The sequence below is a fragment of the Diadema setosum genome, chromosome 12, assembly GCF_964275005.1.
Source record: "Diadema setosum chromosome 12, eeDiaSeto1, whole genome shotgun sequence".
NCBI classification, from domain to species: domain Eukaryota; kingdom Metazoa; phylum Echinodermata; class Echinoidea; order Diadematoida; family Diadematidae; genus Diadema; species Diadema setosum.
The window spans coordinates 15,441,324-15,455,994 of record NC_092696.1 but is presented as its reverse complement, the minus strand read 5'-3'; the positions used below and the strand labels follow the sequence as shown (position 1 = coordinate 15,455,994).

Here is a 14,671-nt window from a genome sequence, read left to right as displayed (position 1 = left end):
ACATGTAATGTTCTGTGCAACACGAAATTAATGATTCACAATAATTTTGCTCACACTGCTAAAGGGTGTGTACAGTTCTGGTTGAGGTGAGGATTTAGCTTTTAATGTTTTGCGAGATATTCAGAAACCACTTTATGAGATGTTAAAGAGTGTAGCATGCAATTCTAAGGGGTATCAATAGTTTATTTGATGAAAATCGGCTTTGAAATGGCTGAGAAACCCAAAAACAAGGTGAAACAAAGAGATCTCAATAAAAATCGTGGCCTGTCGCCTTTTGTTATTATCACTTTTTTTGTGGATATCTCAGCCATTTGAAAACCGATTTTCATCAAATAAACGTTGAATCCTTCTTGAAATTACATGCTCTTTCATATTTCATGAGGTTTCTCATTCTCTCACTCAGGTAACATGAATCCCCACCTCAACCAGTACTGTACAGTCCCTTTAAAACGCTTAAATTTGATAGTGTGAATAGATTTCACACTGTGTTTACAATGTGTTCACATTGTGCTCACGCTGTGTTTCTCACACTGTGGGACACTGTGTTCTTTTCAGCTGCAGCAGGGCTCCTCACCCCTTCATTCCTGACTTTAATTCAAAATAAAAGTATTGGCGTGTTTTTTCTCTTACTCGTCAGAATGATCCAGCAGGTAGAACACGAGGGTCGTGAGATCTAGAAAGTGGTCAGGGAATATCTCCATGAACTGTAGATTCTTGTTGAACTCGCAGAATGTCCATAACAGTTGAACCCTCTACCCTGTCAAGGTATCACCCACGATGTCGGCTTGATCTTTTCCACCCACAGACCCTGTCGATATCTGCCTTTCCTTTAGGTGAGCTGTTAAAAGGATGATAATTATAGTAGGCCTATTTGTTGAGGTGAGAATTCAGTTTGTAACTTTTTGCGAGATACTTGGGAGGTTACTTTAGGAAATGTTAAAACGCATACGATTCTGAAGGGAATTCAACGTTTATTTAATGAAAATCGGTATTGAAATGGCTGAGATAACACTACAAAAGAAAACAAAGAGATCGAGCGATCATAATGAAAGGCTGGTCCCACATTTCATTATGATGGCTTTGTTAAAGATATCTCGGCCATTTCAAAACCAGTGTCCATCAAATGAACCTTGAATTCCTGTCAAAGTTGTATGCTGTTTCATAATATATTTCATTTGAGGTTTCTCATTATCTCAAACAATCATCATTAAAAAACAAAAATGGAAACTTCAGGTCTCATGCCAACCGAAATTGCACTCTCCCTTTAATAACAATAAATTAACTATTGTTTTTCAACACATTGATATAGTTAATAGTCTCCTTTTCACCTACAAGGTAAAGCTGAAAGAATATTTAAGTAAAAAGATTTACATATATACAAGGGTCAAAATTAAAGGGGATGTTACAAAGAAACACATTTAAATTTTGATTTATGTATTCTCCCATAATCATAATTATGCTTACACTGTCAATAATCAAGTCTCAAAACTAAGTAGGAGCGTCTAAATTATGTCAAACATGTTAAGAAGTCTTCCTCCTGATTTCAATCACATGACATTCGGCAATCAGAATTTCAGTCTCATTAAACACTACACTACACTAGTTTAGGTCCCTACTTGACTCTCTTGACACTGACTTGGACCTTCAAGGGAAGAAGGCGGACCAGATAAGTCAGATAAGTCAGATAAGACATGGAGAGACAGATCTACTAACCCACGGGCACTGAGTCTAATGGTATTTCTCTTTTATAAGTTATAGTTAGTCCTTTAAGGGTGGGATTAACGTTAGTCTTAGGATAGGAACTCGATCTATGTTAGAGCCTAGGCCTACCCAGGGAGTGTAGACATTCACAAGAAATCTTGATTTTTTTTTTAGCATAAATAAAAAAGTGAATAGACGCATGTGAAACTGAATTTAGAGGGTACGCCAGATTTCAACAGGATTGCTACGTTATACTCGATTAGCATAATACAATATATTCAAAAGCAAGGTCTATACAACATAACTTATCTATCCATATTACTTCGGATCACTGTTCTTCGTTGTTTACCAGGCTGCCGTATGAATGCCCGAAGTTGTAAAAGAAATCTTCCATTGATATTGAAGTATCTTAAATTCAGGCAAATCTACATTTTTTTTTTAATATAATAGGCCTACTGTGAGCACAAATCAAAAAGCTTTAGTAAAGAATCAATTGTTACTCACCTTAGAAATCGCTGGTTTCTCAGTTTGGGGACAGCTATCAATGAAGTTTGACCCTACAGGCAAGCCAGAACTAGCTACAAGTTGTAGCTAGCTAGCTACCTGTGTACAGTACGAACAGCGACAAAGGTACGCAGTTTCACGCAGGCAGTGCAATATAATAGGGACTCATGTGGCGCCAAATATTTTTAAAAAGTACTATTTTATATGTATTGCCTGGAGACTAGGCTCAATGAAAGGTTTACCTAATCTTGATTTGGGATAGGTTATATGGCAATGCATCAGAAAACCAAAGGAAAGGCTCTATCCTCCATTTTAGTTGGGGCCTAAAATACGTCCTGATAATATGCAGGTGAAATGGGTCAAAGTAGTCAATCTTTAGTTTTTAAACGTAGGGATTACTTTCTGAAAGATCAGTTGTGACCAAACATCACAAAACCAACAAAAAGTCGCCAGACATGGATTTTTAGCTAAGAGCAGATTTTGAAATATCAGACTCTAAGCTTTAAATTTATGTATTACTTAATTCAAATGGACTCTCCTAACCTATCTAACTATTGGATGGAAAGCACACACTCTGGAAAGTGTAAACTGAGAAAACTGGCTCTAAAGTACAAGGTGTATTCAAGCGCTTTATCTACTCCAAGCCATGGCCATTGTGGGATGAACGGAATAAAAGACAGGATGTTGACCACCAGACAGCCAGAGCAACAACAATGAAGGGATTATCAAATTAAACTGAAATTGAGCGTGCCTCATTATCATTATTCTGTAGATGATTAATGCTAACTTTCAATGAAGTAGCATCATTCTTCCTAAAGTTATTGGAGTTGAAAGTGAAGAGTATGGGCAGGGTTTTTGAGATATGAGAAGAGGATTTTATGAGAAACACTTTAACACACTTCCACCAAAAAGTGTTTGAGAAAAAAGATACGAAAAAACAAGCTCCTGTTTGTTTTATTATACCAAACTTTGATATAATATAGAAAAGGACTAGATCTTTCAGAAAATATTACAAATTCAAGATTGGTCATTTTTCATTGTTAGAAAGATCCATTTTAATTAAATATTAAAGTAAACGTGTACGAAGAGTCTGCGAACGGAATCTGCCCCTAACTAAAATTCCTTGTCTGGCGACTTTGAGGGTATTTTTATGACGCAGGGTCACATTCTTTTTAATCTTTTCTTGTTAATTTGAGCTTAGGTTGTTGAATCAAAATCCGATTGATGCCATTTGCATAAACTCGATCAATTTCGCCGAAATGCCAATGAATATGGCAGCGAAAGATATGAGTTTGCACATGATATAATCGCATGATGAGTTACAGCCGCCATGATATACTTTAAACATTTTGTACCATGGATTCATAAGAGATACTCTTTCTACTGATTATGCAAGTGAATTTTCAGCATTTTGTCACTCCAATACTAATGTACATCATTATGAAATGACAAAACAAAATGCATAGAAGTGAAAAAGAAATAAAACAAATGTACGTCTTATATACCCCCCCCCCCCCGGTCACATATGTTCCTAAACCAAGCGGCGAACTTGCATGCTCATTACAAATCTGATTTCTTTTGTGTCGAAAAAGCAACAACAACAACAACAACAACAACAACAAAATGATATGACCACCATGCACTCTTAGTCCTATACGGTGCACTCCCGTTATAACGAACACTGTTAGAACGAAATTGCTGTTACAACGAAGTAAAAAGTTAGGCCGCATTGTTGTATGCTCTTTGTTTCATTGTTTATTTTTGTTCGATTTTAACGAAATTTCCATGTTACGAAAGAAAACTGCCGGTCCCAAAGACGTCATTATAACAGGAGTCCACTGTAGGTGGTACTCATGTATGCATTTGACACAATATGATTTTCAGAAATATGCCTAGAAAACCAAACCTTTTTGATTTTCTTGTCATGTATCTATATACACTGTTCATTGCTCTTTAAGTGCTGATTATTAATCATTATATCAATGATTAATGATTATAAATAAAGGATGCACGGTACAAAACGCGGCATACGAAAAGAACAAAAAACAAACAAACCACCAACCCCCAAAAAGTAATCACACACACAAAGAAAAAAACACCAGAAACGAAACAAAGCAAAACAAAGCAAAAACAAAACAAAACAAATGGGCGCCAAACCAGGATTTTCACCAGAAATTATATAGTAGGCAAATTTGAAGGTGGTGCATTCGATAACGTGGGAAATTTTGCTGTAAGTAATGGATCATTGATCAGAGAAAAAAAAAAAAACAACCCATAAAAACATGCAGGACTGGGGAATTATTGACTGAAATGTACAGCACAGTTATTCATAGTAATACAAAATAAATATATATGAACAGGTGTCTTTGAAGTTTGAAATAAAACAGGATCTAACGTACATGCTGTTCAAAAGACAAATTTTAAGTGTCATAGCAATGCAAGAGAACGTTTTCAATTTAGCATTATTAGCAGATGCTTGATAATTTTTAAAATGACCTCAAAATACACGTTATAAGACGATCATCATAAACCAATTAATTCTCACCCATTTGTTACACCTCACCAAAAGTGAAAAAACAAACAAAAGAAAACAAAACTCAAAAACAGAAAAAATAAGAATGTGAGGAACCTCGATCTTTCAGTTCTCTTATAGTTAACAGCTATCATATTATGAGGTTATCATATAACTAAATCATTACGTCATCAAGGGGCCATCTGCAAAATCACCTTAAACGTCATAGTTTCCATGTCAAACGTAATTTCAACATAATTTTTTGGTCATTATCCTCTGATTAAAAGCCATATGATGACGTCATAGTCAGGCTACAGTTTGCTTGTTTTGCTTTGTTTTTGTTTTGCTTTTCGGTATGCCAATTTATGTGGCTGTGTTACTAGTGCAATGACTCGCAATGTTTGTCCTTACCTACTTACGAATTTCTCTAAGATGGCGATAATGACCTAGAGTGTGTTTGCAAAAACCGATAATTCCATTTTTGAAGATTTTGAAGTACGGTCTCTGTCATAAAGTACAAAATAATACCTTTTAAATGATATATTGTTCACTACATATAAAGTTTTGTTTTTGAAGTTATGGTCAAAAGAAGCATAAATTTTCTTATTATTCTCTTTATTTTTCTTGACCTTTAATCGCAAATATCTCCATTTGACAAATATGGACTTATCGGTTTTTGCAAACAAAATCTTCTATTGTAGCTGATGCGTTAGGCTATTTACTTGTTGCCCCCTTTTTGTTTGCTTGAATGTAAAAACCATGTCTACAAACTTGTTTCATTTTCATGAAGAAAAATAACACATTTCAAATGTTTGGGTCATATATCCCCTTTTCTTTAAAATTTTTATTTTTCACTTTTCAATTTGATGATTATATCACTGTGAATAAATTGATGAAAGTCAACCCAATAAAATTGTCTGTTCTAGGTGTTGATGCAAGGACATAGTTATGATCCTTTATTTGAGCATATCTTGCTTATGTTGGACTTGGCAAGCCAGTTTTAAGTATGTTATACCTTTTTTTTTTTTTGACGGTACACAGTATTCCATTTTTCAATGTCATGACGTCATCATAGTGAAAATCAAATAAAGTTAAACTTGTATTAAAAAAATTACCATTTTACGTTTTGGCGTCATCAAAAGTCACACTTATTTTCAGATAGATTTTAATATTTTGTAGTTTGTAATTCTGTATCGGAGTTATAATTGTACATTTTCCATTCGATGATTTCACCACTTTGTTAATTCAATTGAAGTTGAAATTGTTAGATTTAACCATTTCTATACGTGATTACGTCATGAAATGTTAAATTTATTGGAACATGATTATTATCATCTCACTTATTGTTGGGCTACTTCTACGCTAAATTTCATAATTTTGTAACTGATTTAATTTTCTATTGGAAAAATAGTAACAGTTTCTAGCTCTCCTTATCTCTGTCACTAACAGAACGGCTCTAAGTCGGTCTTTCTCTTTCTCCCTTCCTAAATGGTATTCTATTTGTCTGAGTGAACTCTATACAGTAGAGTCAAACATGAATAATAATGTTGAATTGCGTTTTCGTAAAAATACACGATCAAGAGAGGACAAAAGCACTTCCTGATTGTGATTTTGCCAAGCAAAATAGAATAGTATCTTGATAAAGCCATACATTTCCATGCTACTGACCAAGAATCACAGTTGGCCCTATACATATTTTGAGTTGGAAAAAAAAAGGGGGCCGGGTGGTTCCACTGGGTGGACTCCTCTGCGGGTCATAGTGGAATTTGTTGAGATTCTTTATTATTTTTCCATTTTTTTTCAAACCGAAAGTGTTAGTGTGTGTATGTGTGTTTGTTTGTGTGTGTGTGTGTCGGGGGGGGGGGGGGGGTGGATCTATGATAGGGCACGTTCTTAAGTGGGGATCTGGGAGAGGAACCCTGAGAGTCCTATGCTTTAAGGGATTCGTATATTTGAAGAGTTTGTTTGCAAAAACCGATAAGTCCATATTTGCCAAACGGAGATATTTGCGATTAAAGGTCAAGAAAAATAAGGAGAATAATAATAAGAAAATTTTTGCTTCTTTTGACCATAACTTCAAAAATGTACCTTTATATGTAGTGACCAATATATCATTTAAAAGGTATTATTTTGTACTTTATGACAGAAACCGTACTTCAAAATCTTCAAAAATGGACTTATCGGTTTTTGCAAACAAACTCTTCATTTGTTTCTTTTATAAAGTTACAATTCTTAATTCATGTTATTAAAACATCGTGTTAATTAGGATGTGTAGAGGAGATGTTAAATTAACAAAGTCCCCCTGCCCCCTCCCCCCTTTCACGGTTTCGCGGCCACAATTATGTCTATTCATGACCTCTTGAGAGAAAGAACGTTCCTTATCATGGTTCCAAGCTCAAAACTCTCTCCTCGACCCACACCACCAACAAAATATGAACAGGATAGTAAATATATGAAGAGTTTGTTCGCAAAAACCGATAAGTCCATATTTGCCAAATGGAGATATTTGCGATTAAAGGTCAAGAAAAATAAAGAGAATGATAAGAAAATATTTGCTTCTTTTGACCATAACTTCAAAAATATACCTTTTATGTAGTAACCAATATGTCATTTAAAAGGTATTATTTTCTACTTTATGACAGAGACCGCACTTCAAAATCTTTAAAAATTGACTTATCGGTTTTTGCGAACAAACTCTTCATATGCACTACTTTTTTTCAATACATATCCGATTTCTATTGATGAAACTGCCAACAATAACTCGTCACCTGACCAAGTCCATGTGAAATGAAAACCCCACAGCCGCAGCGATATTGAAACTGTCAACTTTGTGCCTGTCGTAGCGGATATAGTTCACCACACAAAGGATTTTGCTGTGCTCAGTGTCAGTCATGTGTGGGGATTTTAACTCCTACTAGTACTTGTGACATGTGATATCATTATCGAAAGCCGAGTTTAAAATGCTCAGTCAGATACGACATAATTGATTTTCACGAAGTGTCGGATGTGTGAGGGGGTGTCGTATGAGTTTGATGTGTATGTTACTGCCCACCTACTGCGTACTTACTCCAAGGCCACAGACTCAGTACAGATATTCTTGGCGCGGAGTGCAATGTAGTCCTACAGGGAAAGAGACGAAGCACAAACTCGCCTAATATACATAAGCTGATAAACGTCGATGCAAGGCACCCAGTATCAAAATGCAGAAGCAACAAGCTCTAATGCTGCTTATTATGGCACTTTTTACAGCCTTATCTAGGTGCCAATCGTCGGGAGAACAGGATGAACGGACGTCAGGCGGGGTCGAGTGTAGTGTGTGCAGGTGCATCTGGGACGACGGGCAGGCACTTATATGCCTAACTAGCGAGCTCAATGCATCGGATCCCTTCCAAAATATCCCGGAGTCACCGGATATCGTTTCTGTTACAGTTTTTCGTGACGCTCCAGAGAACAGTGGGCCTTTGACATGGCCAATGGATGACGAGCTGGTAAAACGCTTTCCCCACGTGCGCAGTTTAAACTTTGATGGATGCACTTTTAAGACGATTGAACATGGATTCCTTAATGGTCTGTCAAACCTTCAGTCATTGACCTTCTTCTCCAACGGACTTCGAGAAATTCCAGTGGAAGCGTTGGCCCCTGTCGCAGGGTCTCTGAGGGAACTGGACATCTTTTCTCAGAGCGGACTAACAGAGATCCGCAACGGTGACTTTCGCGGACTCTCCAATCTTTCTACGCTGCGGCTTACAGGCAGTGCTATATATCGTCTGCATGTTGATTCATTCGTTGAACTCGTCAATTTGACAACTCTGTCTCTAGATGATAACAATTTGACAGATATTCCCGACAACGTTTTGGACACTATTACAAAGATCGAAACGTTGGACCTCAGTCGGAACTCGCTCCGAAGTATTCCGAGAGCAGTCGACGGCCTCGAACATTTACAAGAGCTAGACCTCAGTTCCAATCAAATATCCGACATTCGCGGTCTCGATTTCTTACATGGTATGAAAAATCTAAACACTCTGTCGCTGGAAGACAATTTGATTTTGACGTTAGAATCTGATGCTATTATCGCTTGGGTATTTAATTCTTCCTGGCCTGAGGTTAAACTGTGCCATAACCCCTTCCTTTGTGATTCCCACTTGTGCAACTTGATGCCTCTGTATGATAATGTTTTATTTTCACCACTGGATTGGACCAAGGGGAAACTTCAAACATGCGAGTACGAATGTGCGTCTCCATTGAAATACTGGGGGAAGCCTTTTAAAACTGTATATTGGGATATTTGTTTTAACGACCGCATTGACTCGAACCTTTCGGCGACAGACGTCAACGTTCCCTTGCTTTTAATGAACAGCAATAAACGAATGTACGCGATTGGCGGAGGAGTCGGTATTTTGGCCTTTGCTGCCGTGATCTTCGGCGTGGTCGTATTTATACGATTTAGGCGCATCAAATTGATGAGAGGAGGATTTATATTCGCAGGTCGAGGTCTTCGACGGAAAAAGAATAATGGACAAGAAGAACGTTTGGTTTATGATGCCGCCGTCTACCATCACGATGACGAAGTGGAATTCGTAGACGAACGCATCCGACCGCGTTTAGAAAATCATCCTAACAACTTCCGACTCTGCCTGCCGCTTATCCGCGACTTCCGCCTTGGTGTTAAGAGATTGAACGGTTTAAGAGAGTCGCTTGTGGCGAGTATGTGTGCCGTGTTCGTAATTAGCCGGGCTTTCGTTATGGACGCCCGATGCAGGCAGGCTCTGGAAGTCGCATGTGACTACCTCCATCGAGATGATCTTGGACCACCCCATATGAAGCAAACTAGTTTGATCCTGATACTTCTCGATCCAGTGCTCTTGGAGAATCTCCCCGAGGCCATAAGGGTTCTTGTCGATCGTTTGATCACGCTAGAGTGGAACAACCTGGATGAAGAACGTTGCTGGAAACGACTTGAACAAAGTCTACATGATTTCGGTAGACAAGCAGAAAAGGAAGTTTGATTCTGAATTATGATGGAGCAACGCTGACATCTGTCAAGGTAGATAATAAAACATAACCCGCTACAACAAAAGGATCCTAAAGTCGTTGACGGGTGAGCCGAAAAAAAAATCGAGTTTGAAGCCAGATCATCAAAATCCGTCAGAACGTTCGGGTTTCTGTTTTTGACATAATTTTGTATTCTAATGTATCTTCTGTCATCTGATCTGATCACAGGAAAGGCAAGAAAATAGCGTTTTTCTGGGCCATGATTTTCCAACTTTCAACGGAACAGAAACGTGTCCGAAGATTTGGATTTAGCGGCGCAGCTAGACTCCGCCCCTAGCAACGAGGGAGTAATCTCATTGGTCAGTGCGTGGCATCCTGGTTACTGATTGGTCGTGCGTAGACCGAAAGCGTAGCTTGAATGAACATCGCGGAGGTTGCTAGGAGCGTACCTTCTATTGTCAAACGGTGAAAACTGTCTTGCTTCCCCTTGATCCTGATAGCGTCGGAAAGAAAACTTTGAAGGCGGTGTTCTCGAAGCGCTGATTTCCTAAACCACTCGACATGCGCTAATAAAATCATCGATATCTCCGCAACCGAGTACTTTTATGAGTTATGTTATATAATTACATTAAACATTAAAGTGGAAGAGTAAGGGAATAATAGCATGTCATTTTCAGAAAATTATCCTCAAGCAAATTTTGGATCCTTTTGTTGCAGGGGGTCACATATTATAATTCCAGGATTGAGACACTGCTACGTACAAACGCTAAGTGATATTTAAGGTTGAGGAAAGCCATTGTTCGTAATACTGAATTGACAAGGGAACGACTGTGATGAAGGTAAACATGGACCTTAGAAGTATTTCATTCATTCGTACAGCAAAGTGATAGAGTGAGATAATCATCAATTGGGCAGTGATTTGGCTGTATAGTCCGTAGCGCGTCTGCCTCCAGATACATACGGGTACCGGGCTCAATTCACGAGTTTTACTGAGCAATGTTCTTGTGTATAAAACTAGTCCGTCAGTTTTTGGATTCGGTTTTAAATTTTCATTGAAAATATTTTCACGAACTTTCAATGCTCTTCGACTAGATATAACCTCGTACGGCCCCGTCAAAGTTGAAATTCCGTGTATGTGTCAATGGCGATATACGGTGTAAAACTTTTCATATGTGAAAAATGCATATTGTAAATCCATCATAGCAGGTTAGGATGGCCGATGACCACTATAAGATTTTTTTTTCTCTCTCAACATATTTTGAAATGTGATGAGTCATAGTGAGTCATTTAATGGGTCTGTAAGGCCGGCAAACGATTTGAAGGTATCAATTCCTGCATGAAGTTGAAATATGAAAGTTTATAATGACGTCATCAGAATGAAAGTTTATTCGAACTTTTGATAACTTGTCGAGTTGATACTAAAATTGCAGCACGTTGAAACATGTTGAATATTCTTTGGAAATAATAATACTTGTTGTATTTGGAAGAAACATATCTTTTTATTTGATTAAATGTCTGAATCACGTCTTAAAGTTGCAGTCAAAAGTTAAGCAATGATACAACCCAACATCTGTTTTCTTTGTACTTTTATGGCCTTATTAGTGTGAGAAAAGATCGATTAACGTTAATCTTGTATTATTTAAACCTTTTACGTTATATGTCTATAAAATTCTATTTTATTGTTTGCCGAAGTATTGTTTGGCATGCTTTTGACAGCTTGGTAGCAGCTAAATTGAACTGATTTCTCCCAGATTTCGATATATAATGTAGATGACACTGTTTAAAGCAAATCTCACCTTTACCAGACTAATTTTTACCACAATTTGGTTATAGTGAAGCTCAATAATTGTCTATCGAACTTTTAGTAACAACCTCTCAATTTCATGACGTCATTACTGTGAAAACGTCGAGTACATGATGTCAATCTTTAACTTGATCTTAAATAAGTTAAGTTATTCTGAATTTGTTTTCGACCAGATTTCAGTATGGCGTATAGCTTCATACGATATTCCTTGTCAAAGTAATGATAACTTTTTTACTTTGATGAAGTCATCGTTATGAAAAAAATCAAAATGTTTGAAGTTAACCTTGCACTATTTGATCATTTTTACTTGATTACGTCAACTTTATCTGAGCATATCTCATTCAGTGTTTTACTAATTTTGTCCTAAAATTCCAGAATGTTGTATCTTATCAAATTGTGTATCGATTATATTATTAGTTTTTAAGTTTCATGACGTCGTCAGCAGAAAATCAATTTAATACTCATTTGTAAAATTGATCATTATGGTATGATATCTTTATGGTATATAGACCGTTGTTTGCTCCGAAATGCCAGTTGGCATGACTTTTTTCTTTCTCTAAATTGAACGGTAGCTTAATTATCATTTCAGGGATTTCTGCTGGATTTTTATAAATTGTACCTCATATGGAGATTAGGCTTTTGCAACATGCCCTTTGTCTATTGACTGCATGTCGGGATTTTATCAAAAAAACATTGCTTGAAATTGCAGTTTACGCTTCGAATGGAACATTTAGATTTTGTGCAATATACATCTCATATTATTTACAGAACCTTTAGCTTATCGTCCGCAAAACGCCAAGTTCGAATTGATGAACATCTCAAAAATTACATGGCCAATGGCTCCGATCACGAATTGAACTGATCCCATAATTTGTTTCTAAGTCCAGTCTAGTCTAACTCCTAAGTCTAGTATTGTAAGATGTATTGACAACTCTGGCCCTTTACACGTATGAGAAATAGTTGTTGTAGAATATGTTGTGTTTGGTAAATTGCAATGTATGTTATTATATTTTGTATTACGGTAGAATGTATTGTTAAGCGCATTGAAATCCTGTTAAATCTCAAATGCGCTATATAAGAATTATTATTATTATTATTATTATTATTATTATTATTATTGTTGTTATTATTATTATTGTATACAATTAACAGTTTGGAACGGGGAGAAAACTGAAAGAGTCCCTGATGTTGGTGTAATCAGTACTTATAGTTATACATGTAGTACAATATTATTGCGTTTAGATGTAGAGCAGGACAGTCATCTAGAAGGTTCACTAGTGTACTCATTGCAACAACAACAACAAAAAAAAAAAAAAGCTGCTGAAAACTGCTTATCCAATGGAGTAAAATGGAGTCAAAATGGGCCTGAGATTTCGATCCTTGCAGAAAAACAATCATTTTGCCTCTGACGAAGATTCTGCTTGGATCGAAAGCTCGGGTCCCTTTTGACTCCAGTGTCGTCACTGTTGGTATTTTAATTACAAATACAAACTCATATATGCTTTATCATCACTATAGCAAAAACATTATGATGTTCAACAACATAAGCGTCACAAGTTCCAGTCTGTGTGTATGATATGCACCTGATGAAAATCCTGTTTTCGGCTGCTAATATGGGAGTTTTATTTCTTTTTTTTTTAACATTGTAAAAGAACAAAAGAGCAACTTTGTGCAAATGATCCCCATCAGATTTGTAATGAGTATAACAATCTTGATTTAAAACAGCGTAGACAATTATGTGACAGTCACACACACACACACACACACACACACACAAACTGTTCATATCTCCATCCATGTTTCCTCTTCTTTTTTGTCATTCATACCGCAGTGTACTGCGCGTATTAAAGTATACGAGTAACGACCATTTTTGACATGAAATTGACTCTTATACACGGCACGTTGCCATGTGAGACGAAAACGCACTTGCATAATTATTATGATTATGTAGAAAGAGATTCAAGGAACAAAAGTACACAATGTTTAGAGGAATAACAGGCAACCGAATAGAAGTTCATATAATCATCGTCAAATTCCTACTTTTGACAGTCTTTTTGGATTTTTGCATTTTGCCAAAAAAAAATTAGAAAGATTATAGTGAGTGTCATTGATCAGTCAGGCGTCTATTAGTCTGGGCTGCTATATCGTTAGCACGCCTTCGCTATAGGCCTATGTATATAGCCCTTAAACACTGCAAAGGCTGTATACAGCGCAAGTTCAATGTATCGTGCGCTACACATACATTGACGAGACAAAATTCAATCCACTTCACAGATAATTACGTATGATATCTTAGAAACTCTGCTAAATAGAGTTTTTTTTTTCATCAACTGTCGAGACACATCTTTTTTTTAATGAAACTTTGTGATACAGACAGTACAGATGAATATTAATATGCAAAAGGTAAACGATAATGAAACTAGTATATGAGAGAACACATAAACATTAGTGTTATACGAATATACTTTATATATGAAAAGTTTTATTCGCAAAAACTGATAGGTCCATTTTTGAAGATTTTGAAGTACGGTCTCTGTCATAAAGTACAACATTATACCTTTTAAATGATATATTGGTCACTACATATTATGGTACATTTTGGAAGTTATGGTTAAAAGAAGCCAAAATTTTCTTATTATTCTCTTTAATTTTCTTGACCTTTAATCGCAAATATCTCCATTATTTTGGTAAATAATATTTATTAAATAATATTGTTATGTAGAGTTTGTTCGCAAAAACCGATAAGTCCATAATGTTTTTGCGAACAAACTCTACATAACAATATACCTGAAGAAGGAAGGACACACACACACACACACAATTGGATAGAAAGAGTTAGAGAGAGCGAGCGAGGGAGAGAGAGAGAGAGAGAGAGAGACAGACAGACAGACAGAGCAGAGAATAAAGTTCTTTTTTTTTTTCCTTACCGTTTTGACAGTACATTCCGGTAAATCCTAGAGGGCATTCGCAGGAATAGTCACTCCCATCATTCACGCAAGTAGCCCCGTTTTCACACGGGTTGCTTCGGCAGGCATTAAAATCTGGATTTCAAGAAGGAGGCAGGAATGGGGAGGGGTAGGTAGGCAAGCTGTGATTTATTTCGCTAAAGGGCATAATAAATGCAAAACTCTCCGTTGGACAAGTCATCTCCTACA

The 14,671-nt window shown here is 36.7% G+C and overlaps 1 protein-coding gene across 1 annotated transcript; it reads left to right on the top strand.

The window, feature by feature from the left end:
• The first annotated feature begins 7,917 nt into the window (after window positions 1-7,917).
• LOC140235745 (toll-like receptor 6) lies at window positions 7,918-9,726 on the top strand. The gene has a single exon (XM_072315758.1). It carries the CDS (start codon window positions 7,918-7,920, stop codon window positions 9,724-9,726), a length of 1,809 nt encoding a protein of 602 aa, XP_072171859.1.
• Window positions 9,727-14,671: the final 4,945 nt, after the last annotated feature.

What these genes read in the sequence shown, in the direction of transcription:
- LOC140235745 (XM_072315758.1), top strand. Translation starts at nt 7,918, where the DNA reads ATGCAGAAGCAACAAGCTCTAATGCTGCTTATTATGGCACTTTTTACA.